The 27,732-nt window shown below is 39.6% G+C and overlaps 1 protein-coding gene across 3 annotated transcripts in view; it reads left to right on the top strand.

Annotated features, from left to right (window-relative positions):
• The window catches only part of NRG3 (neuregulin 3), a 1,071,332-nt gene that overhangs the window by 467,934 nt on the left and 575,666 nt on the right, over window positions 1–27,732 (top strand). For all 3 annotated transcript variants that reach the window (XM_030335295.1, XM_030335293.1, XM_030335294.1), the window contains exon 2: window positions 12,073–12,202. In XM_030335295.1, coding sequence (XP_030191155.1) covers window positions 12,073–12,202 — 130 coding nt within the window. The remainder of the gene's footprint in view (window positions 1–12,072; window positions 12,203–27,732) is intronic.

Below are 27,732 nucleotides of genomic sequence, written 5' to 3'. Positions count from 1 at the left end.
CCATTTCACTCTTTACTCATCCAGTTTCTTTAGTAGCAAATGGGAAATCTACAAGCTGCCCTGAGAGGAACATCTTTATATTTGAAATTCTGTAACCCTATCCAGTCTCCAAACAAGCACTAAGAAGACCATAAATTCTGGCTGTTATGAGTATGTTTGCCACCCTTCCCCTGCCCAGCACTTAGCAGAGTGGACTGGGCACCTGACAGTGACACATACCTAGTAGTTCCTGGGAGACTGTCACATGCCTTATGATCTCAGAGCTGAGTTCCTCAGTTCTACCCCAGGAACTAGTACAGTACCCAAGGGTCTTATAGTATACGTTCAATGATAGATTGTTAAATTGATAAGTGATTTTAATTGACATTATGCAGAGACATTGCAGAATTGGATATTAGGGGATGTTTAAATAAATAGATGTTGACTCAATTAGTAGAAGATAAAGAAGGGAAAAAAGTGTTTCATGCCCAACTCTTGACAAGATCCACTACAGAGCAATGTTCCTTTTTCTCATTTAGGCTTCAGGAAACCCTATGAATTAAATGTTTTTATGTGTTCAGCCTACCAGTGTTCAAAATGCCAATAAGCAGCAAAGTTGGAATGCAAAGCTCCATTTGCGATCACACATTAAAGCATTGGGTTGGATACTTAAGCCTAGGTGGACTAGTTCCCGCATCCCAAGGCAAAAAGCACTGAGTTCCAATACGGTTACAAAGAAACAAGGCTTTCCCCCTTGTGCTTGGTATGTACTACATGTAGTTGTGAAGAAGGTGAGTGGGGGAACCGAAGAGGAGACTTTTTAAAGCAGTGCAATGAATGATGTGTAGGAGATTTAGGGAAAATGCCTATTCCCTAAATGGGTTGCTAAAATGATAAATGACACTGTGACTGAATGAATTTTAGTTTGTCCGTTGTGAACAGATGTGGCATTTTAAGGGTTAACACTGCATTATTGATTTCCTATATTTAGTCAGCACTTCTCTTTACCCACCCCACCCCCCTTTTTTAAGTGTGGATACGTTGAAGTTCATGTGTCTTACACTTCCAGGGGCTCTTTTCACTTTTAGCGTGTTTCTGCTGTCCCTTCCTGTCTTCTTGGTCCTGATCCATTGGCCGCGTGTTTGAATTTCCTCTCCTTCTTGTGCAGTCTTCTCTTTGCCATGCTTTCTAGGAATTTGTATCTGTTCCACCTCACTTAACATTTCTTTATCTTCTCTTGTGCATGTAGCACTCTGCTAGCTAGCGTGGGGGCTGCAGATACAAGACAGCTTGAAGACATAGTCCTTGTACTTGAAGAACCATGAGTTCGTTTTCCCAGTCCTTTAATACAATTTTCATAATTTCTGCAGTCAGCCAGCATGAGTACCCACTACAGTCTTTGATATTTTCTTTGAGAGGTTTCTCTTAATTGACTTTTCTTCACACCCAGAGTTATAGACAAAAGAACCAAAGGATGATGGAGGTGGTGGCTGGAGTAGGGGTCAGGATTGAAGGCATTCTGCTAGGTAAAATAAGTCAGAAATACAGGCACTCTATGATCTCACCTAAATGTGGAATATAAAGAGCCAAACTCATAAAAACAGAGTAGAAGGGTGGTTATAATCTCAGTCTCTCCAAGGATCCAAAAGCAGCAGTAAGGTGGGTCTAAGTTCCCACCTCAGCTCACTCCCCAAGTCCTTCTTATGTAGAAATGACTGGAGTACTAAGCCACTGTTGACAGAGCTGCTCTCTCTTTGAACTCTGTTCAAACAATTGAGCTGGTGAGCAAATACATAAGCTGGGATTCAGACCCAGGCCCGCAATGCCCATATGGCTGCAATGCCCGTGACTTTATCATGACCCATATAGAGAAAGAAGTGCTTGAGTTTCTGAACATGAAAATAAAGGCTCTCACCAAGAGCCAGAGATAGTAAGGGGAAAAAATAAGATTTTAAATAAGTGAAGTGGATGATGTTCATTTTTATGAAGAAATTTGGAAAATCGTGTCAATGTTTAGACATTATTTCAAAGCCATAATGGCATGAAAAATAAATTTGAAAGAGGCCGTAATAGAAATTTCCAGCGTCAAGTACTGTCTTTGTTTAGTTTTGTACCCACCTACCTTCTCCCAGTGCCTGCCTCACTCAGTGTTTCATTGTGTGCTGAGATCGACGTGTGAGAAGATGAATGGATTACTGAAAAATAACGCTTCCTGATTGCTCTTACACTCACTCATAATAGAGTAACTAATGGAATTTGGTAAGGAGAGGCTTGAATATACACACCTTTAGAGAGTCCAAGCCTTAGAGCAGGTGGAACGCAGAATGCCGAAGAATGTGCATCTCTGGGTGTCATTCTTGCCTTTCCATTTTCTAGCTGTGAAATCCTAAGAATATTGCATGGTCCCTCTGTGTTTCAGCTCTTCAGCAAAATGAAAATAATACTTATATCTGAACGATAGATTTATTCAAGCATTATAATCACATGTTGACTTCTAAGGTTGCTGTTTACCCTAAGATTGTCTAGTTTCAGTTGTTACAGCTAGGATAGCTAAAGACAGATTTCCACAGTGAGAAGGTCTGATATACAGCAGTGTGCTTTGTTAATTGTGTCAACTGTTAAAGTGTTGCAGTTGTTTTATTCTAGTTGGTAAATAACCACTGCTCACAGCCCCCTGCATGAAGTCACTCCATGACATCCAAGATGTCCTGCACCAGGGTTTCTGAACTTCCTCCGTATTAATACAGAAGCCAAGGAATTAAGATTAGCCTTGTAGCCATCCTACTCCTCACCTTCCATGTGAATCACCAAATACTGGCAATTCTACTTCATAAATCTCTCTCGAATCTACCACTTCTTTCCCTCATATCTCACCTGGATTATGCCTTAAAGGCCTGCCTGTAAATGCTACCCTCCAAATGAATTATCTGCATTATAACCAGACAGGAGACGAAGACTGTGTGATGGTCCCCTTTTAGTCTCTTTCCCTGCTTTTGCAAGAGGACTAAAGGAGAGCTTGTCACTGACACAGAAGCAATTGTCACTTACTTAACGTTGTTAGAAGAGGGAGGTAGGTATACTTGGATGTTTTATGCAAAGTGGCCTTATCATCTGTCTGGTGCCAAACAGAGTCACAGAGTACTTGGTGGACTATCGTGTGCTCATTTGGAGACATCACAGTCTGGCTGCCAGAGGGATCATTTCCCATTTTGTCAGACATTCCCTTACTTACACATGAGCAGTAGCATTGGAAATTACAAATAGCATTATAACTGCATTATAAATTCCAATACCATCAGCCAAGGAAAGAACATGACCCTTTGTGGGTGATTGGCCAATCTTGATTTCCAAAACAAAAAAGAGTGCTGAGATTGTTTGGGCGAGGCCTTTCAAGCTTCTCTGCTTGAGAAGCATAGAGACCTCTGCTAACAGATTTCAGGTCTCTGCCTATCTTCTAAGCCAGGTGCATCAGGGAATTTTAATGAGATGCCATTTTAGACCTAAGTCACTCAGCTCTCCTTTCCACATTATGTTCCCTAAGCGACCTTTTACTGGGATTTGATTTCCTGTGCCTTTCAAGATGGGACTGTGTCCATGCTGGGAACAATGTCCCAATGTCTGCAACTCTTTATTTCCCGGATGCACCTTGCAACAGCCTCCCATCCGGTCTCCCTGAATTCCACCGAGAGGCCTCTGTAAGTCAACACCTGTTGACACACCCACCTTGATAGCACACCAGAGCTGTCTAAAACTCCCCTTGTGTTCTCATTATACAAAATTACAGAGCACTTTCTTAGTTGTTTCCCCACACATGCCAAACACAGAAGGCCCCCTGGGACATCCCTGTCCTGTCTCCGTCTCATATTCCTTGGGCTCCAATTACACTGGACAAAAGCAGGTCCCTCCAGGACTCTGTGACTTGATATATGCTGTTCCTTTGACCTATCCATGCCAACAGGTGCCCACAGACGAATCGTTTATAGTTGTTTTAAGCCTATGTGAGATGTGAGCTCCTCCTACTGAAGTCTTCCCCAAATCCTCAAGTTAGAAGTAGCTGTTGGCATTCAGTACGTCTTCATTTCTGCCTCTAAGAGCTTTCTGATCACTCAGAATCACAATGTAACTGTTTACATGCCTGCTCCCCACCCTTTTCCTAAACTCGATTTTGAATTCCTAGGGACCTGTCAAGGCCATCTCTATATTCCTAGAATTTATTTCAGGGCTTGACACATAGTAGATGCTTAATGCGTGCTTTCTGAGTATTATAATAGTTATAACAATAATGGCTATACCAACATCACTGCACATGCATATCTTTAGCCTGATAAGGTAAACACCACCTTGTAGCTCCATACCTGTAATAATGTGCTTAGAGATAGATGATAAAAGAAAAAAAAAACGTATCTATACTTATGGGAATGGACCTGAGGTTCACTGCTGAAGATCAGAGTACTTTTTTTTTTTATGTCATGTGAACATGTTCAAGTTCATATGTTCAAGTGAAAAGTAAATAGATACCTTTAGTAAACATTTATATTTTGTTTACTCAAGAACTTTCTCCCAGATTCAAATCCCTTACCTGTCAAATGTTCACAGAGATGATATTCAAAATATTTAATACACAGTATGGAAATGATGGGACTAATCAGAATAAATCTACCCATAGCTGGAGCAGAGTCAGTGGGATCATTGGTATGACTAGTTGAGTATGAGAACCAGTTTGTGGAGGAAGAATAGGTTTGGGGAGAAAGAGCAAGACTTGGGCCTTCTACAAGTTTATTTTTAGTTGCCTTTGAGATATCCATCAGGAAGAAAAAGGTAGGCAGGTTGAGTTCAGAAAAACCAGTGGACTAGAGGGATGACTTCGAGAGTTATTGACATGTAAGTGATATCAGACAGGATCACCCAAAGTGGCTGGATCTCAGATAATTACCCGGAAAGCTGGTTAACAGAGCACCCCACCACACACTTCCAGTTTCTGATGCAGTAAGTTTCAGATGGGACTCATAAATTATTACTAATACATTCCCAGATAATGCTGCTGCTGCTGGTCATGGGACCACTCCTGAAGTAGCACTCACCAGGGAATATGTAAAAATGGCGGGGGGGGGGGAGGGGAAAAAAAGGTTTGTAGGAAGCAGTATAGTGGAACAGGTCAGGCTGCATTGATTTGAGTCCAGAAGCTACCAGATAAGAGCCGTGTGACCTTGGGCCAATGATATAACTCTCTAAGACTTAATTTCTACATTTGTAAAATAAAGTAAATAATAGCATATATTCATAATGTTTTTTCCTAAAGTTTATTTATTTATTGAGAGAGAGAGAACATGCGTGCATGAGCAGGGGAGGGGCAGAGAGAGGGAGAAGAGAGAGGATAGGATCCCAAACAGGCTCCATGCTGTCAGCACAGAGCCAGATGTAGGGCTCGATCCCACCAACTGTGAGATCCATGACTTGAGCCGAAATCAAGAGTAGGAGGCTTAAACACTGAGCCACCCAGGTATCCCTATAGTGCTATTTAAAGCCCCCCCCCAAAAAAAATAGCTAATGGAAAATGCTTAGCACAGTGCTGAATATATGTTTGGAATTATTTGAAGACTAGTTCTTAAGCCATCTGGCTTTTAAGTTATAGGAGACAGGTGGCAAAGACTGAAAAGCAAGAGGAACTTCAACATTATGTGGTAACATGGAAGCCAGTGAAAGAGGTGGGAGTGGTTAAGAGTGTTAGGTACTTCTGAGAGTTCAGAGAAGATGGAAAAAATATGTAAACATCCATTGGATTTAGAGGTAGCTGGTGATATAGACAAACCATTTCAGTGGAGTGACATGTGGGGCAGAGACGGTGCCTATGAAGCTTACAGCATAGTGCCTATCAGAAGCCCAAGGACTTGTGACAAGACAAGGGCCTTAGTGACAGAAGCTGCTATTACAACTATTATAGCTGAAAGCGGTTTGTATAGGCATGTGTATGCATGCAGGTAGAAGGAAATATATTCAGCTGTAGGATAAACTGTGAATTCCCAAATAAATGCAATTCCATTGAACAAGCTATGTCTCATGCTGGCTTATTTAGGCTGGTGCAGTTTTTAGAAGCAAGATTTCAAACAGTAAGGTGGCAGGTATGTTATGCAAATTTAATAAGGGTCCTTTCTACATTTGCTATGGGAGTTGATGGCTCTGGGATGCATCAGCAACTGTCAGTCCTCACGGCAGCCCCATGACTCCATTGAACTTTCAGATTCCTTGCCCCACACTCTCCATTTCTCCCATGCCAGCAAAATGAACAATGTCTGGTCTCTGGCAGCAGGAAGAAAGCTATCTTTGCCTCTTGCCAGTTGAGGAATGGTTTGTTTCCCTTTCAGACACTACTGCATTCTTACAATTTTCCTTGACCATTAAATATTTTATAATTTTTTAATGTTGATTTATTTTTGAGAGAGACAGAGCATGAGCAGGGAAGGGGCAGAGAGAGACGGAGACACAGAATCCAAAGCAGGTTCCAGGCTCTGAGCTGTCAGCACAGAGCCCGTTGTGGGGCTCGAACCCTTATGACATGCCTGATAAGTGGCAGATTTCAACCGGAAATGGTAATGTATGACCGTGGGTTTCATTTACAGCGTTCCCACGGAAGACTCTGCTGGGTCCATGACCATATTACATGGATTCTAGCCTGGAAAGGTATTTTGCTACTCCTAAAAGCTTTTGGATTGCATCTTAACTTTTCTTTGAAAATTCTCATGAACTCAGTGGGGAAGGCAAAAACCGCTGGATGACTGCGACATTTGCAAGGCAGGAGTGTGCAGAATGTGTGTACGGTTTATGCTGTACGTCATCATTTCCCTTCCCTGGGTGTTTTTGTTCTTCATATCTAGAATTCCTTTTCCTGTGCCGATTAAATCATGCCCATTCAAGACCCAGCTCCAATGCCAACCCTTTGGGAAGCCTTTAGAGATAACTATAGCTTGAATTTGGCTCTCCCTTTATTTTGATTATCTACTGCAATTATTATCTGTAATAGTCTATTTAGCACTCTTATTCCTGCAACAAAATCTGTGTTCCCACAGTGTGCAGTGTTGTGCTGGCAACAAAGAAAGCCTCAATAAGTAATATTCAGGTTCAACTTACTACTTAAGGGGGAAAATCATTGTTTTATTTCATTAAAAAATTAACTTTCATTGCAAAATCTGCAGGGATTTCTGTTTCCCAGCCTTACATTTTCTTCCCATTTTTCCTTTAATGAATTAACCACCACTCCTTCCCACTGTGCGTTTAATTACTGTACTGATTGCTTACTATGTATGCTACATGGTGTGGAAAGAATACAAAACTTAAAAGCAAAGCACTCTCCCTGACCTCCCTGGGCATAGAGACCAAAACCCATAAAAATATAAGAAAATACATTAAACTACATATAACAAGTGCCAGATGAGTGGTCTGGACAATTATACAGCTCCTGCAGTCCCAAGGGAATGGACACTACTTCCTCATGCCAGCACCTACACTTTCCTGGCCTGAGACCTTGAGCTTTGGTCATGGTGCTTGGAAGGCCCATCCTTAGCACCATCTCTGTTCATCGTAAGCTTGTATTCCTTTGTCCTCTCTTTTAGACTATCTTCGCTAATTTTTTTTTTCTCCTCCCATCTCCTCTTCTTATGGAGTGGATTTTTTCCCCTCTTCTCATCAGTTTCTATACACTTTATCCACATTGCTTTTGGGGCTCTTCTTGAGTCCTAACTTCTAAACATTTATTCATATGGTGTTTTTCTTTTATGAAAAGTATATACTTTTCCACACAGAACGTTCAGAAAATGCTCATGTATGAAAAGGTCATTCTTCTATAGGTTCATTGGGTTCATCTCTGTGTCAAGCCATCTGTAAGACTTTGGATCAGAGATGTGAAGACCTGCTCTGTCCCCTCAGGACCTCATGGCCTGGTCAGTTGGGAGATTCACGGGCTAATGCAGTGGAGAGAATGTCTGAGAAGGAGGTACACTGCAGTAAGAGAGAGCCTTGAAACACAAATGGGAATTCATGGGGATAGTAGGCCCCTCCCATCTTAGTTTACTTGCCTGGACCTTTGTCCATATGATTTTTGAAGACAGTCTAAAGCTCTATAATAGATGTATTTATCAGGTTACCTTCCTAGAAACAGAAGAATGCCCTTTGAATTTTAATTTTTTTAATGTTTACTTACTTTTGAGATACAGAGAGAGACAGAGCATGAGCAGGGGAGGGGCAGAGAGAGAAGGAGACACAGAATCTGAAGCAGACTCCAGGCTCTGAGCTGTCAGCACAGAGCCCGACATAGGACTCGAACTCAAAGACTGTGAGATCATGACCTGAGCCGAAGTCGGATGCTTAACCGCCTGAGTCACCCAGCGCCCCTGATTTTAAATACATGACAAAATAGTACCATATACTATACCCAGCTTAGTGTACTAGACCATTTTAAATATATAAACAGGTTCCAAAAATGTTGGGTAAGTTATAGATGAGAGTTCTATACCTGATTGTTAAGGTGTCCCAAGATTATTTAGGGGCCATGAGAGTTTGGAGTTCGATCATATCCATTATGTCATTCTCCTAAATGTCCCATGTTTCCTCTTCAGAACAAAATACTCATCTGGGTATATTAAAGCACACTGTATCACCTTAGGGCACAGAAAGAAAATAAACTAGTATACTCATTTTATTTTTATGTTGTTTGCATTTGTGTTCTATTTTTAAAAATTTTTTTTAATGTTTATTGTTTTTGAGAGAGGCAGAGACACACACAGAGAGAGAGAGAGAGCGCGCGCGCGCGCATGAGTGGGGAAGGGGCAGAGAGAGAGGGAGACACAGAATCTGAAGCAGGCTCTAGGCTCTGAGCTGTCAGCATAGAGCCCAACACAGGGTTTGAACTCTCAAATGGTGAGATCATGACCTGAGCCAAAGTCAGACTCTTAACCAACTAAGCCACCCAGACACCTCCATTTATGTTCTATTTTAGATGTTTGTAATATATTTTATATGTAAAACAATTAACCAAATATGTACATACAAGCACTTATAGGCAGATATATAAATATTGGAGAGTGTCGTCCAAAATTATTATTGTGTCTTTGTTGAGCTGTGTTTGGTTATGAGTGATAGAAAGCCTAATAGTGATTAGACACTGTTTACTTATTTACTTTATTTACTACTTTATAAAAGTGTGTAGGTGGTCTTAGAGTTAGTGTAACAGCGTAGTGATTCCATTAAGAATTTTTTTTTATGTTTCCATTGACATATTTGGCATGATGCCTTCAAAGTGTAAAATTTTTACCTCATGGTGAGTTTTATTTACTTTGCCCAATGCCTATGTGATTTAGGTGAGTAGTGATGTATGAATCCTGTATATGGAATGTTATGTAAATTCTAAGGTTTCAAATTTATTGATGAATTGCAGTTTACTGATAGAAAGATCAAGTCTAGCATTGTTATTTCTTATTATATTAAGATATTAAAAATATTTAACAGTGGTGTTTTTTGAATCCAGTCATTGGTAAAGGTATAAGTATGTGTAGTTATGTTACTTTTGGATTCTCTAAGCTATGGAAACAAAAGACCTGAGTACATCTTAAATCTGACATCTCTGCTCTCCCACTTGGGCTTTGCATAGGTGTTTCCTTGGGTCTCTGAATCCTCTGTAATGTGCTGATAGATGATACCGTGATGGGGATGGCAGTTGGTAGAATGGGAGGTACCACTGGAGACAGCAGTTGTCAGATGGAAACTAATTGATTGTAATTGCTTTGCCATTGTATTGCTCTTGGAGTCTGTAGCTTGTTAAAACCACTGATTATAAAATAAGGACCTCACTTTTTATGTTGTAGGTTATGTTAATGAAAAGCTGTTCTTAGAAGAATGATCAGTGAATATCAATAAATGGATAATAAGAAATTAAAGGAAAACTTAACTAACTGATCATGAGTTAATATACTTCAGCAGGCAGAGTAGCAATCAACTGTGTGGTGTTCCATAGTGAATATTTTGTTCAGAGCTCTTGAATTTTAAATATTTCCCATAGAAAGAGAGATTGATTCTGTGTAACTATTTATTGCATACTGTCTTGAATAACAGATCTTCTCTGTAGAGGAGATCTCCTGGAAAAGGGAAAATGTGTCTGTTTTGCAGAGCCTTTATTTCGTGCCAAGGAATTAACAGACAGATATTTGAAGTGGAAAAATCAATTCCTGTTGTACCACCAAAAAGGATATTAGAAGTGGGATTTTCAATGCTTACAGTATATGAGCAGTATATGAGTGAGGATTTATGTGAGTCTGAGGGCAATGTTTGTTTTTCCAATATTCCTCAATATTGAAGTAGGTATACTAAAATGGTAACATTGATGTGAATTAATCTACTGTTGTAAGTATGCACTAACTTTATATGATTGTAATGTCTTTAATGATATATCTTTTACTGATGGCATTTGAACTGTTAGTAGTGTTCCAATGATCAGATTTATTGAAGATATTTTGAGCACTAATTGTGATTCATGTCTCAACCTCTGACCTTAAAAAACTCACAGACTAAAGGAACAGCTAAACGTTTGAACACATGGCTCCTTGCAGCATTGAATGTTGAATGCAGTGATGTGAGTGATAAAAGGTGCTAGGGAGACAAAATGGGAGAATGATGTAAGCTCTGAAGGATTTTGGATGTCTTCCAGCAAAGAAAAAGATGGTCCAGGAAGAAAGAACAATGTGACAGCTCCTGGTGTTTGGGGAAATAGACACATAATTGGAAATTAAGTTGTGTCTTAAGGTACAGGAAGATGACACTAGAGGGCAAAATTCCACGTGGCCTATATCTTTCACTGAGGAATTTGGAGTTATTATGGGAATTGGACCCACTGAGGATTTTTAGATGTGTGAAGGACATGAGCAGATTTCCTTTGAGGACAATCACTTTCTCCTCAGTTTGGATAATAACAGGAAGAGGCTCATAGTGAGTTCCAGTAACTAAATTGGTACAATAACCCATGCTATTGAGCATTATTATTAATCTAGGTCTATGAAAAGGAAACTAAAGGAGCTTAAATGCAGAATCATTTCTTCATCTTTGACTTTTTAAATATATTTTTTCTCGAATCGGTAGGTTTGGTGCTAATACATTAGTTGCTTAGAAGTCTGAAATTAGAAAGTCTCTACATGTGATAACAGAGTCTGTGTCCAGAAGGTAGCACATACTTATGGCTAGTTTCATATTTGGAAAGAGGATGTAGACATACAGCTTAACTTAAAACTGTAAGTAATTACGATTTTAAAAATCAATGTTTACAACAACGCTTAAAAAATGACAATAATTTGGTCCTGTTAGATATTTACCAGAAACATTCTTCACATTTGAGGTCCTGTTTAAGAATTTGGAACATTTGTATTTTAATCACATAAGAAAAGGAGAATGTGAAAGAATAATTGGTTCAGCCATTAGCCAATTAGACCTGCAACTAAAAACAAACAACTCCAAGAAACTGACGTTGGTTTCCACAGAACAGTCACAATATGCACGGATCAGATGTTTCCTGCCATTTGGCAACAATAAGGGGAAGGAGATGCTTCCATACCACTTGTTTCCATACAACTGAAATTTATGGAAGTGGATTTGAGGTGTTTGTGGAATCATTCACCTTGTACTATTAGTGTGTCCTCAGATGGGGCTTCTACAGTGATTCCAATTGTTAAAGCCTAGTGGAGAAATAAGGTAACTGAATATAGGGCTTGTCTTAGGGCTGGTGTTTTGGAGGCTGGGAATCAAGGCGCCTGCAGATTCAGTATCTGGTGGGGACTCTCGTGGTCCGTAGAGCCCTGCCTTCTCACTGCATCTTCACATGACTGGAATGGGTGCTGGAGTTTTCTCGGGCCCCTTTTATAACGGCACTAATCCCATTCATGACCCAGTCACCTCCTATAGGCCCACCTCCTGATACCATCTTATTGTGACTAGGTTTCAATATGTGGATTTGGGGAGATGCACAACATTCAGTCATAAAGTGGTCCTGTCCAGTTGCATTTCTTCAGTCCCAGAATGCACTGCTGACGCGGGTTCTTTGTGTGCTTCCCTTGACAGATACAACGACATATTCCACTGAGCGTTCTGAGCACTTCAAACCCTGCCGAGACAAGGACCTCGCATACTGTCTCAATGATGGCGAGTGCTTTGTGATCGAAACCCTGACGGGATCCCATAAACATTGTCGGTAAGCCATTCGCAGCTGGCACTGGGGACAGGCCCTCAGAGAGGGCAGAGCTCTGCGACTGTACATGTCATTCAATGGCAGAATCAGGAGTCTTCATATGAGAAGGGACAGAGCTGGTAGCTTTAGTATTTGAGGAAGGTGAAACTGAATTCAAGTAGACAAGATTTGAGTTTTACTTGACTAAAGAAAGGAAGGTTTACTTTTATGTCTTCTAATTTAATAGAAATAATGATGTACTTGCTTTAGAAGCCTGCATTTTTGGTGCAGGACTTAAGTATGTTGGCTTGTTCTCAGAAATAATCCCTTCCTGCAAAACTACATACTGTAGCCCAACAGAGCAAACTGCTCATCTAAGATCTAGCATCTCAGTGTTGACTGTGAGCTAAGGCCCAGACTGTAACTGTGTCCAGAGAAAACTGTATCTCATCTTGATTCTGCCCTTGTTTGTTAATTTCATTATTTTTTTAACACCTCTCATGATGAAGCATTCGCCAGCCAGATGTTGTAAATGAAATCATAGTCCTGTTATAGTCTAGGTAGAGAGCTACTTAGGGAAAATTCCCAATAGAGATCAGGAGATGTTTAGTTGGTTTTTAGAAACTTAAGGTTATATAAATGCTAAAAATAAAAACAAATGGAGATAAATAGTGCAGTAGTAGGTACTGCAGCTTTAAGGTTCCATAGAAGAATCAAATTAGCATCCAAAACATATTTCCCACTGAGCTTTTATTTCTAGCACTACCCTGGTAATTTGTTTTTCATTGCAATTGTATATGCTTCAGTGATCATATGTACCCACACCCCTTTCCTTCTCTTTATTTACTCTTCTCATATGACACAGTTATTAAATTAATTATTCTGAATCATGAAGCATGGAAAATTATGACTTTTTTCTCTACATATTGCTATTATAAAACTTTATTCCATGTAGTTTTATTAAGGTGGCACAGAGAAATGCGTCTGGTAGTTAGGAACTTAGAACATGTTGGCAAATCATGCCTGGCTCTAAGAGCCAGCTGCAGTCCATGAAGAAGATGAGTTGTCATGGTGGGCACACAGGTTTGGAAGAAGTGATAAATGACAGTGGCAGATCTCTGTGAGACTAACCGTGTATTCTGTCAGGATAAACAGAACTGTGACCTTTCCTCACCCTTGACAGTATGGCTTCCTTGTGACTCGGAGGCACCATTACATTTATGCCATTTACAAAATTTACACCCCATTTCTGTCCTCTGTGAAATTGGGTTGGGGATGAAGGGGCGTGGGAGTGTTCCTTCCGACATCGCTCTTCTTTGGTTATATTTATTAGGTCAGCGTAGACAGAGGGAAATCACACAAGGGACTTTAAAACCCCAAGGGAGATGCCAAGAGTGGTCTATCCATTCAAAGCATGAATTGTATCCAAGCTCTTATAGCTCCTAAACCATATGTTAAAGGGATCATCATGTGGAAGTGGAAAATGAAATCAATTGAGTTCCTAATTGATTGATGGAGGGGTTAATCAGATGTCTCACCTAAAGTGGTGACTTTCCAGATGGTGTTTTAGGATCAGATCAGGCCCCACACAGTATGCAGGTGGGTGGAATCATCTTTTCCAAAACTGAGAATCTTGAAAATAACAAGATAATTCTTACTCTTTTTCAACATACAGCCTCAGTCTACTCTGTATTAGTTCATGGTGTATCAGTTTACTAGAGCCGCTGGAACAAAGTACCACAGATTGAGTGGTTTAAACAAAGAAATACATTTTCATTACAGGTCTGGAAGCTAGAAATCTGAAATCTAGGTGTTGCCAGAGTTGTTTCCTTCGAGAGCCTTGATGGAAGTGTACCCTCTAAGGCCTCTCTTCTTGGCTTATAGATGACCATCTGCCCCTTGTGTCTTCTCATTTTCTTCCCTCTGTACATGTCTGTATCCAAATTTCCTCTTCTTATAAGGATACCAGTCATATTGGATTAAGATCCACTCTAATGACCCTATTTTAACTTACTTACCTCTATGGAGACCCTCTCTCTAAAGACTCACATTCTGGGTACTGGAGGTTACGACTTCAACATATTAATTCCTTGGGAGACAGATCCAGTCTATGATATCGGATCTCATGTCTAGAAAAGAAATCTTTTGCTTTTGTGCATATATGCATGTCTAATTCTTTTGCATACACAAGCAGAGATATATCTGTGATTTAGCTGGAACGATGAACATGTATAATAATTTTGATCTTCTGTCTTCATATTTCTTGCATATTTCAGCACAGACAACCTGTTATTTAATATAAAGTCACAACATAGCTAATCATGACAAAAGACCAGCCTACGACAGAATTGGAACTCGAGTAGGTTAATAGATGCCTAAAATCTCTTACTAGAGTGTATGAATAAATCACACATCGCATGTGCCTGCTATTCATCTCCTGGGCTTTGCTGTGAATAAAAAGCTTACATTTGTTCCTGCATCAGCCACTTCTAAGAATTCCCATGTAGTTATTAATAATGTGCTATTTTGTACAGCACTCTATTTAAGTAGTATGTTTCATTCATTCTTCTTCTGCCTTCGACAAATGTTTATTGAGCACCTCCTATCACCAAGACATTGTTGAATAAATACATACAGAAATGAACTTAGGAATTAAGTGGTGCTGTACTTTGTAATGCATTTGAAGTAGATGAAGTAGTTCATCGTCAGGAAGTCAGGAAAACAAGGGAAAGTACTTTCACGTGACTGAAATGCTACCGGGGCTATCTTTGTAATGCATTACTAACCGGACTATGTTTCAAGTTAAACACAATTTAGTACATTAGAGTAGCAATATATAGGGGTGTATGTGAATCCGTCTCATTAAATAGTTTCCTTGTGACATTCAAATCTGAGAGAAATCAAGATACATTTTTTTTTAGTATTTTAAAAGTAAATTGCAATCCTATGATTGTGATTCCATGGAATCAATTTTTTTCTATGTTGAAAAAGACCGATCATGCTGTAACACTTTTCTGTGTACTTGGCAAAGAAAAACAAAAGCAAAACTACCTAAATCTCTCTGAAAGAGATCCTGAAAATAGTGTATGTTGAAAAGAGTGAAAGTTGAGATGAGGGAAGTTTCATATTTTTCTCTTTGTTATTTTCTCACTCTTTAGTGTATTTCCAGGTCTTTCATAAAGCCATTTTTAGTATTTAGAAATTACAGAGCAAGCTAATGAAAATTTAAGAGCAACACCAAGATTCTAAAAATAACTTGAAAGAGGGAATTTTAAAGGAAGATAGGGGTGTCTGGGTGGCTCAGTCGGTTGAGTGTCTGACTTCGGCTCAGGTCATGATCTCACGGTCCGTGAGTTCAAGTCCCATGTCGGGCTCTGTGCTGACAGCTCGGAGCCTGGAGCCTGCTTCAGAGCCTCTGTCTCCGTCTCTCTCTGCTCCTCCCCTACTTGTGTGTGTGTGCTCGCTTGCGCTCTCTCTCTCTCTCTCTCTCTCTGTCTCTCTCAAAAATAAATAAACATTAACAAGTTAAAAAAATAAAGCAAATGGTTTGGTGAGGGTAGAAGAGGAGCACATTCTAATTCACTACCTGAGGGAGTACAGTTTGTTAAATATCTTCTGTATGTAATGTTTCAGTATGTTTCAAAATATTTATATTGTTTCTAAAGGTTTAGTGTACAGAGATGTATAGGTAGATTTATTTGTAAGGATGTTCACCACAGATTTATTTGTAATAGGAAAGAAAAAGCCTGAATTTATAAATCTATATAAATTAGAATATATCTATACATTGAACGAATTCAACCTAAGTGGAATTTTCATAAGGTTTTAGGGACATGAATGTGCTCATTATATCATGTTATATATGAAAAGTTGAACATATAATAGCAATCCAATTCTAAAAAATGAACCTTAGGAAAAAGACTAATAGGTTTTACAACTATTTTCTTCTTCAAACTTTATGAATTTTCTAAGAGCTGCACATTGCACATGTATTTCATTTATGTAATAACTAGTTAAGACAGTTGACCCTTGCTTCTCATCTTTCCATTAAGAAAGATAGATAGTGTCCCTGTCTCTGTAAAATCAAGGTCATTATAATTCACTATTATTAGGCTGATAAGAGAACTTTCAATTAAGCCCTTCCAGATTAAATACTACCAAGTCTATTTGAATGTGTCTGTTCTTTCTTTTATTAATAATTCATTTACACTCTTTACACTAATTCTTTTCCATGCTGAATTCATGTGTTTTGAAACATTAAAAAATGGATTAAAGAACAGAAAGATACATTGTACGGAAATAAATCTGGGTGCCAAGGAATGCCAAGTCACTAGAAACTCCTTGAATCAAAATATTCTGAATGAAAGCAGGGTATTCTCTAATATATTTATTTTTTATGTCATTTCTAGAAATTTTAAGGACTTGGGAAATGGTACTATCTGTAATCTCTTTCACTAGAGTCAAAGAGGTAACCACTGTAACTGAGAAGACTGGTGGGCATTTGGCTGGGCCAAACGTGTTTTGAGGCCAAATTCAAGTTGAAAGGATGTGCCTCTTCTGAATTGAAGCTCGTTAGGTGTTTTGCCAGCCTTGCTGTAAAAATGGATTTTCAAAACTTTGGAAAAGATAACATTTGAGCTGAATTTGATCTGTAACGATCATTGTGGAAATTTGTCAAGCAATTCACTGGAAGATGTTTGAATCGCTTGAAATATGGGACTGCTAGAAAAAGAGAGAAGCAGTCTAAGGCAACCATTGCCCAAGGCAATACTTCCATAAAGGGGCTGATGGCCTGGGCAGTGATCTGGGAGAAATGTTTGCAGGACTTGGGAGCAGGGAAAGCAATTAAAAGGAGGGGGAGCCCTCTAAGAGTTGCTGTTCCTTTGTGTCATTCTGCCTGAGTAGGTTTTGAAATCAAAGCTTCCATTTTTAAGAGAATTGACTGGGCACAATGTAACCATTTTCTGATGATGTACTGTATAAAATTACAGGACCATCCCTGTCAGAGCTTTGCTTCGTCACTTTGGAGGTCCATTAGCTCTCCCACCCAGTGAGGGTCCTCTTTATCAAATGGTTCTCCAATAAGTGCTCTGAGAGCAGCAGCTAATGATTCCCTGTGGTTGACGCAAGTCAGAATGGAAATGGAGTTTGGCACACATCCCTGAACTCCATTGATGGGAGATGATGGAGGCTGAAATACCTCTAACTCCAGGCCTAGTGGCAAGAACCCCTGCAGAATGGAATTGCATTACAGGGTGAAGGGCTTCAGAAGAATTGTCAAGTTCATCAGACAAATGTTCATGAAAATGTTTGCCACAGTCCAGACATAATTTGAGTAATTTGCAATAGCCATGTTAATAACGAACTGTGCACTGATTGCCCCGATAAGAAGAAATGAGCCAAGGTATAACCATTTGTCCCTTCTTCTCTGTGAATGGAGCTTATCAAAATAGTCTCATTGGTTCCAAAAGCAAAGAAAAACAACATGGTGAGCATAATTTTGCAGCTGCGTGACACTCAGGCATTAGTTTACTTAGTTTAAACCATATGCACTGGACCCAAGCTGGTATTCTTCAAGGGCCACATAAAGATCATAAAATCTGAGAAGCACATGTGATGGAGAATAAAAACATATTTTTTAGTTAATGCCCAAAGATTCTTACCTTATTTTGATGTTTTCTAAATTGATTGGCAGCTCTACTTGAAGCATGAAATGGTGTTTCTTAAGGTGGTTATTCTGATTTGGGTTTCTTGTTACATCAAAGATTGTCGTAAATGTGTTTTTAAATAGCTTCCTTATATGATTTGAGAGGTACATGAGGCAAATGTGAGCATTCAAGACAGACTGAGTTAAAAACTCTGCTCAGCTTTACACTGGGTGTATGAGGGGTTTTTTTGCAAGTCATTTAATCAGAACCTTCAGTCCTTTGTTTAAGACAGACAGACAGACAAATACTTGCCCCAAAGATTGATACAAGAATTAAAAGCAGCAACATCTAGAAAATTCCAAATAGACAATAGCCACTATGTATATGCTTTTCTCAGTTCTTTCCTCTTCTTCCCTTCTGCTTATATTGAAACCAAAGCAAAGCATGTTTGCTGGAATCCTGTGAGAGAAGTTGGGTGGGTATCATCTGTGTATTTATTTATTGATTGATTCATTCATTCATTCATTCATTCCTTCATTCATTCATTTGAGAGACAGGGAGAGAGAAAGAGAGAGAGAATGAATGAGCAGGGGAGTGGGGGAGAGGGATAGAATATTAAGCCGGCTCCACTGCAGCGAGGAGCCCTACGTGGGCTCCATCACACCACCCTGGAATCATGACCTGATCTGAAATCAAGAATCAGATGGTCAACCAACCGAACCATCCAGGCTCCCCTCATCTGTGTGTTTAATTAAGAAGAGACTTAGGTTTTAAAAGGGGAGAAAGGCATGCCAGGGGATTCCTTGTGTGTTCAGAGGACTTAGGCTCCTCACTGCTAATTCTGATACTCTGACAAATCAGCAATTTCTGTTATTTCTCCCAATTCTTCAACCAGTTTTTGCTTTTCCAAGATTTTCTTCTTGCAGAATATAGCTTTAAGAGGAAAAAAAAGACATTCTTCCTTTCCTAGGTCATCAGTATAACTTGCCGTAATTGTGTTGACCATTCCCATTTGGACTGGTGGGTTAGCGTCAGTACTCTACCACTAAGTAGTAGATGGACAAATTATACATATTCTCTGAGACTCAGTTTTCTTATCTATTAAATGGGAACAAGAATATGACTACTTTACAGGATCGCTGTGAGGGTTGATATAAATAAAATGTACTTGTCTGGTATAAACACTGAATTTAATGGAGTCAGTGGGGTATAATATAAGAGGGTGTGTCTGTTGGTTTTTGTCTGCACAGCTTTGTTTTCAGGTCATTTGACTTGAGCCAGGGTTTCTGGATGGGTACTCAGAGTCTCCTAACCACATAAAGTTTAGCTTAGAACTACTAAGGAGAGTTAAACTGACTCAGGTGAATGTTTGAAAAACACAGTAATAACTGATCATGGGCTGGAACACTTTTCAGAGTCAAGGGCCATTATAATTATTCAAGCAGTAAACTTAGGGGAAAAGCAGGAACAAGAGACTATGGTTTGTTAGGCAAATTCTCCCTCTTCTGTAGATAGGAATATGCAGAAAGCTCCCCTTTCCTCTAACTGTTCAGGCCATTCTGACTGAGGACCCTCCACAGCACCCCTGGATGTGCCCCCTACCGCTAGGTACAAGCTTCTTGTGCATGGCCTGTTGGGTTGCAGTGAGTTGGCATCTCCCCCACTCAGCCAGAATAATGTGATCACATTTGCCATAATTTAAGTGAATTATGGATTCTTTCACCAAATTTATTTGTTTTGAATATTGAGAACATATCCATAAATATCCTTGTAGCTAGAGACAGTCTGTCTGTACAGATATGAACAACATTAGACATGGTAACACAGGCCCTGCCGTGCAGGCTTCTCAGGCAAACATTCCAGTAAGAAAAAAACACACAGGACAAAGATGGCTGGGATGTTCTGCCTAGGCTCCTGGGGCAATGAGAGAACATGCATGATCCTCCCGCCATCTACCCGTCTACTAATTTTAGAACATTGGGCAGCATTTCCATCTTCCTGAGGATGGTGTCTTTTCAATTCACTTTGGTTTAGCATCTTTGAAAAAAATGTAAAAGAATATTTAAGGACCAGATCACATTGTCTATCTATATCTATATCTATCATCTGTATCTGTATCTATATATACATATATATGTATACGTATAAATATGTATATGTAGGTATGTGTGTATATATGTATATATATATATATATATATAGAGAGAGAGAGAGAGAGAGAGTGTGTGTGTGTGTGTGTGTGTGTGTGTGTGTGTGTTTTCCTCAACACACCGTAGGTGTTTAAGTTCCTCAACATACCGTAATCTGAATGGCCATATAGGTTGTTATCCAAACCAAAAATATTTGAGATGTAATGGCCAGTTTTAATAATTTCTTCTCTAAAATAAGCATAAACCAGGAATACCTTAAGCTAAGTGGGGCACATGGTTGCCCTAATTACAGTTCAGATAAAACTCAAATTCATGGAAAAACATGTAGGCTATATGTATTTTCCTTAATATAAATTTCACAGGATTGTACAACCTCTGTATTATTGTCCCCACTTTTTCCAAATCAGCTGAGCATTCCCTGAGTTACCAAGTACTGAATAAGAAGGCAGAGCAGGGACTCCCAGAGCCCACGCTCTCTCCACTGTACCCCAAATCTATGGAAGTATACGTCAACATCCAGTTAGTGTTGTCTTTAGTTACCCTTGTGCCTCGCCATTATTTGTGAAAACTAAAACATGTGGCTAGAAAAACAAGCAGCTGAAGACAGCATTTCTAAAGTATATCTTGGAGTGCATCTCTATAACTCTATTTTTTTTTATGATCACAGCTATTCTCATGGTTTAATGAATATCAGGAAAATTAGTCTGCTTTAAGCCGATTCAGTGCTATGCACATACACACATACGTATATGGAGTATTTACTAAGTATCTGCTGTCGAGCGGGACACTGAGGTCCAACGGTAAATGAGAAGAAAGCATCCCTTTCTTTACAGAAGTTGCTGTTAGTTGGAGCACCAGGAAGTCCCCACAATCTAGTGTGACAGGTTTCCATGGTGGGCAAACACTGACAATCACTGAGTACCAAAGGTTACACTTGAGATAGGAGGGAAATCCTTACCAGAATGGTAACTTAGAAGGAATATCTTCATCAAGTATATTTACATACAAAACCCCCTTTTCAAGTTTAAAAAAAAAATGAGAAATTAACAATAAAATTAAAAGATGAAACAGGAGATAAATGAAAGTATTAAGCGTGATTTGAGGAAAATCTTGTTCAGAGATAGATGTGACATGTGGTGATACAGAATATGCTTATAGATATATATGTCATATGTAGGAGGTATAGAATGTATGCTTAGTCCTATCCTACATACACTAAAATGTAAGTGGCAGTTTGATACATTATTTCCATTATTCTACCAATATTTATTAAGCACATTCAGTGTTTAACATCCAATGGAATGTAGTAGGAGTGTAGGGATAAATGTGCTCAGAAAAACTAAGAGAAGGATTGAGATGGACATATTCTAGTTCAGTTCAACATGACAAGTTCTGTGATCTGTATCATCCAGTGTATATGATCTGTATGTACTTAGCTCATAGCTGCATAGGAGACTCCAAAAACCAGTTGTCAGTCCTAAAGCCAGGAAGAGCTTCTGAAAGGAAGTAACATGAATTTGCACTTGGAAGGATAAAGAGCCTCCTCCTTCCTCAGTTGGGAGCTTGTTCTTGCTTGCCAACAAAGGCATAGAGAGTTGAGCTGCTATTGGAGAAAATTCCCTTCAAGCCCCAGGGAGGAAATTTCAAATGTATTTTACATGCAATTAAGAATAATCAGTTTATGTCATAAATTCTTTCTTCAGTTGGGCACTTCTTTTCTGATTTATTTCCTCTCTTGTGTCCAGATGGTTATCAACAACATGTTGGGACATAATGACATCTTTAATTTCATTCCCTTAAAATCTGGAATTTTATAGTGAGTGGAAAGAACAGACAAGAGTATGAGTTTAATTTTTATTTTTTTAATTTTTATTTTGAGAGAGAATGAGGGCGAGTGGGGGAGGGGCACAGGGAGAGAGAGAATCCCAAGCAGGTTCCATGATCAGCATGGAGCCTGACAAGGAGCCTGATGTGGGGCTTGGACTCATGACCATGGAATTATGACCTGAGCCAAAATCAAGAGCTGGATACTTAACCCACTGAGCCCTCCTGGTTCCCCAAGAGTATGGTTTTTCAAACCTGTATCATATTGATTAAATTATGAAATCAAGATTCCTTTTATTTACACAAAATTAATTTATAATTTTTATCTACATGTATGAAATATTTGCAGAAACCTTTTAATATCTATAATCTAAAATTAATTTATTAACATCTTAAGTATAAGTAATGATTTTCTGGCACTCAGATTTTCCTAACAAATTAAACATATCCGTTTAAGGATGCCTTGACCATCAAGCATTGTGGAATTATTCAAGGAGAATGTAAAGGAGCTAAGATACTTGTTGGCATATTCAAGTAAAATGTCCTTCATTTTTACAACTAAAAAGTATTTCTTTTCTCTAGCAGCTGTGAGGCTCATAGGAGGTCAAAGTAAGATAACAATATAGAGATTCCCTTCTAATGCATCAGATGGCATTTTGGCATTTACAGTGATCTGCACAAGAAAGAAAGGTTGTAAGAATTCAACCAGAGAAAGAAAGGGTGTAAGAATTCCTGAGACAAGGTGGCTTTCTAGTTCCTCAAAGGCTACTTTTTCATTCGAACACATCATAAATGCAGTTATAGCTCACATCAGGGAAAGGAGTTACTATTTCAACAGAAGACTTCATTAAACAAACAGACCCCAGGCTTTGGGGCAGAGGGGTGCTCTGAGATGGCAGTGTGGAGAGACCAAAATGATGCCCTGAGCCTGGCCTCCGTGGAGTCCACTAAAAGCACATTCATCCCAATGACCCTGTGCTCCTGAAGGGCAGAAATTCAATTAGGAACTCTCAGCATTGAGCCTTGGAAGGGAGGGGAGTGTGTGTTAGTGGGAGACTCCACCTCCAGAAGAAGAACATACTCCAGCAGTTACAAAATCCAGGCTAATAATAGGACAATGGAGAGCGAATAACGCTAGGTTGGAAAGAACTGCAGAAAGGATGAGCTGATAAAGCATCTACTTTAAATAAGGTCATAATTTTGCCACAGTTTCGGGTGTGCTTCTGGGCTAATTTACAGCTACAATTGAAGTCACACTGAGGCCTTACTCTCTGCAACAAGGTTTTATTTTCAGTGCTCTGGAAAGCTCTTTCCTTTCTGCCTGGGTTAGCATATGTGAAAGAAATAATGATTGTTTTAATGATATTAAATAGTAGCTTTGATCTCTTTCCCCTACAAGCTAACCAAAACATTATCTGGATGTATGAAGTGATTCATTTGTGAACAAAATTTCTGTTTCTATTATAATATTCCTGTTCACCTACCTGACTCTCCCACTAGGCTGTGAGTTCATCTTTGCTTCTGGAGCCTGCTACCTACTCACTAAAGATCCATTTTATAAATGAAAAGAACTCTAGGTAATACCTACCACCTGCCTTTTTCAGAGGATAGAATTGGGGTGTTAAACGGGAGACCATGAAAATGCTAACATCCATCTATTATTTCACACCTACTAAGTGCAAGGTGAAAGTTTTAACCCTTGATACACTGCTTCATGATTGCCTACACTGTCCTCATTTTACATCTGCAAAAGAATGTTGTTATCACCATTTGATGTCATGAAGGAGGCTCAGAGATGGAAGGTGCTTCTTCAAGGATGTGCAGCCAGTAGGCAGCAGGAGTGAGCACCAATCTGTTTGGTTTGCCTGTCAAGCTCTGGATCTTTCAATCTCCCCAAACTTATGTCATTATAAGAATCACTGAAGGAGAAGGTTAAAAATGTAGATTCTCAGGCTCCCCTTCTAAAGCTTCTGATTCAGGTCTTAAGATGGCACCCAAGAATCATGCATTCGGATGATTCCATTATTGAGACAAGTTGGGGGAATAGTGAATGAGACTAGTGTTTCTCAAATTTTGAGTGGGTGAATCCTCTGGAGATTTTGTTCAACTGAAGATTCATGTACAGCAGGTCTGAGGTGAGGCCTGATGTTCTGTATTTCTTTGCTTTGCTTCGCTTTTTCTTTCTTTTTCCTTTTCCTTTTCTTTTCTCTTTTCTCTTTTCTTTTCTTTTCTTTTCTGTTCTTTTCTTTTCGAGAGACAATGAAGGCCAGAGAGAGAGAATCTTAAGGAGGCTCCATGCCCAGGGTAGGGTTCAATCTCACAACTGTGGGATTGTGACCTGAACCAAAAACAAGAGTCAGACACTTAACCGACTGAGCCACCCAGGGGCCCCCTGATATTCTGTATTTCTAACCTTTTTTAAAATGTTTGTTTATTTTTGAGAGAGAGAGAGGAACAGAGAGAGAAGGAGACAGAGAATCCAAAGCAGGCTCCAGGCTCTGAGCTGTCAGCAAATAGCCCGATGTGGGACTTGAACCCAGAAACTGCAAGATCATGACCTGAGCCAAAGTCAGATGCTTAACTGACTGAGGCACCCAGGCCTAACCATGTGTTTCTAACCATGTCCCAGATGATGCCCATACTGCTGCCCCATTGTCCACACTTTGAGCAGTAAGGAATTAAGTTCCCATGCTGCATAGCACACAGGAGGAGCTGTCTTCTCCATCCATGGGGTCTTTTCGTAATCCTGCTACTACGTTACATCCTCCATCCATATGCAGCTCAGTAATTGTGTCTAAGTAAAATTTTCTGCTCACACTTGAGAATATGTGAAGCTTCTGGAAACCTGTGTTCATCTCTACTAGTTACCTTACAAGTTCACCTATTCTGCTGAGTAATCCCTAGGTACCTGCAGCGTGACTTAGTCCTATGCTTACCCCATCCAGAACAGTTTTATAAGCCAAATGTCTCATCAGGTTTCTGTTCTATCAGGGAGATTTTATATACCATATCTGAGATTTATAGGTTTAGGCTGGACAATTAGTATTTCTTCCCAGGAGTGGAACCTTCAAGTTAGGGGGAAAAGTTCAGAGAAAGAAATGTATACAGCACTTGTTAAAGTTGCTAATAACCGCATCTCCCTGGGAATTGGGTTCATGCAAGATAACTCATCTGAGGCTTTTTAAAAATACTATTTTTTCAATTTTATTCAAAATTATCTTCAAACTAAGAAAGCTATTATATGTAAACATGACAATACGTTAAACAGGTTTTACAATGGAAGACTAAATTTTCAAAAGGACAGCTCCGATTTGTCAGAAACAATGTTGTAAATCTAGGTCTTCCTGCTTCCTAGCTGTGTGACATTTGGTAACATCTTAGCTTCTGTGGACCTTAATTTCTTTTTCTTTTCTTGAGTATAGTTCACACACTGAATGTTAATTTCTTCATTGTGAAATCACCTGATTGGAGATAATTCCCAAGGTCACTTCTAATTTCTAAAATAGGTTGGAGAAGCTGAGTGAGCTATTGTATTTTCACCTGTGTCAGTAAATACTATTGTTTTACTACTGTTTCTTTTTTTTTATTAATGTATTCATTTTTTAATCTTATTTAAATCCAAGCTAGTTAACATATAGTGTAATGATGATTTCAGGAATAGAATTTAGTGATTCATCACTTACATATAACACCCAGTGCTCATCCCAACAAGTGCCCTCCTCAATGACCATCGCCCAGTTAGCTCATCCCCCCAACACCCTTCCAACTACCCTCTCATTACTACATTTCTATCAAAGAAAAGCAGAGCAGTTTCAGAAGATGCTGAAGATTTCTGGAAGACACCATAGCTGTTCTGTCTTTTGAACTACACAAGATGAAATGCTGAATTAAGAAGAATGTGACTGTTACAGGAAAAGTGGCACAAAGCAAACCTATTACCCATCTGTGCCTGTGCTTCCAGACGGGCAGGTCCATGTATTCACCTGGAGGGTGTCTTAAAAATTCAAATTCTGGTTCAGTAGGGCCAGGGCAGGGCTGAAAATCTGCATCTCTAACAAGCCTGTGGTATTGCTGCCTGCAGACCTGGCTTTGGGTAGCAAGTTGCTTTACCTGTATGCTTCAACCTTAGCTGCATAATAGAATCTCCCAGGGAGATTCAACATTCAGATGCTCAGGCCATATACAGAAGAAAACAGTTTGCATCTCTGTGAGTGGGGCATTAATATCTATTTTTAAAGCAGCTCTGGGAGTTCCAATGGGCAGCCAACATCGCAGATCACTGGTCTACACTGCTGCCATAAACCTCCTTCACTTCCCCGGTCCCTGACAATTTTGGGTTTTCCTTTATGGAAAACTCTTTTATCACAATGTTAGTTGAATTCAGAACAGATACTTACGCTCACTTCTGCCATCCCAGTAGGTCAAACTGACTACGCTAAGAGATCATGCTGTTCATCTCACAGAGTGCTTTCTAGTCTATGCCTATAGACTTGGAGAATCTCATGGTAGTCTGTATGAAGCATGCTGCCTTTGTATTTTCCTGTGTCCCAGCACCACCATCACATATGGACACTTTTCCATAAGCTACATGGGTCTCCACAGTTATCACTTTCAAATCACCTATTGCTGCACAGACATGGTACCCATATTTAGCAAAATGTTCCATGACTGCATGTTAGGACCTAATTGTTCTCTCTCTCTCTCTCTCTCTATCTCTCTCTCTCTCTCTTTCTCTCTCACTCTCATTATCTCTTTTTCCATTCTGTCTCTTCCATCAGCCTTCCATACACACTGAGCACTTACTCTGTCAAGCCTGTGCCAGGTGCTTCAGTGGAACTGTGTATAGACGAAGTACTTCTCTTGTACGGCTTCATGGAATTGAAACCCAGAAGTGACATTGCTTGGCAAGGATGTGAACATTAATGGCTCTGACCCAAAACTATCTTGCCTGCATTGGGTAGTGAATTTCTGCTTACTAATTTAATATGTGTAAGCTTGCCCCTCACTTATTATTCAATGTCTGTGTCTTTGATTAATAAACACCCTACATCCTTTATGTGGACATAAAGTGACCTTTTATTTTTACTCACAAGTTAATTTTTTTTGACGGCTATAGAAACCAAGAAGGAGTATTAAGCCAGTGAGTAACATTTTCATTTTAGGCATGTATTATGTTTTGATCTATAAAGCTGCCAGTTATTCTCTATGTGTGCAAGACTTAGAGTGGCCTTGTGGCAAACGTTCTTTTATTTAAATAGACCCTCTAGTTTTTGCAAATATGAGACAGGCATGCACTCAGAGTCTGGCAGGATGAGGATGAATGGGGTGTGTGCACATGTGTCTCTGTGTTTGTGTGTGTGTCTGTGTGTGTTCGTGCTAGCCTGTCCCTCCAGCAGATCCTGGGAATGTAATGTTCTAGAACAGAATGAACAGTCAGTGTAATAAGGAGCTCAGGGCATTTTAGGTGAGAAGAGATGAAGAATCCAAATCATGCCCTTCCAAATTTGAAGTGAAGGGCACTTGTCTCAGAAGAACAGAGTGATCTGATTAAGATCCATAGCGGGAATGGGTACCAAGAGCTCCAAAGGTGAGCTCACAAGGAGAAGGTGGAAGACTAGAGTGGTGGCCCAGACTCCGATTTGCAGCCCGGAGACCTGCTGATTTGTAATGTCGTAGAGTATAGGTGGAACATTCTCTGCTGGCTTCTCTACTTGGTTCTTTTGAATAGGAGTTAAACCCTCTTCATCTCACTAGGTTGGGATTTCTGCAAAAACTTCCAAGTCTTGATGGGTCAGCATCTTCTTGAAGGGTTACCACTTTCCTTTGTGGTGCCACCTTGTGCAAAGTCTACAGGACAATGCTTGTAGCTGGTGGAACTTAGCCATCTTTTTCTTCCACTAAGCGTTTGGACTAGGAAGGGAAAAAAACTCTA

The sequence above is a fragment of the Lynx canadensis genome, chromosome D2 (genome assembly GCF_007474595.2).
Source record: "Lynx canadensis isolate LIC74 chromosome D2, mLynCan4.pri.v2, whole genome shotgun sequence".
In the NCBI taxonomy this organism is placed as follows: Eukaryota; Metazoa; Chordata; class Mammalia; order Carnivora; family Felidae; genus Lynx; species Lynx canadensis.
The sequence above is the reverse complement of the archived record's forward strand: the minus strand, read 5'-3'. Positions and strand labels throughout refer to the sequence as shown.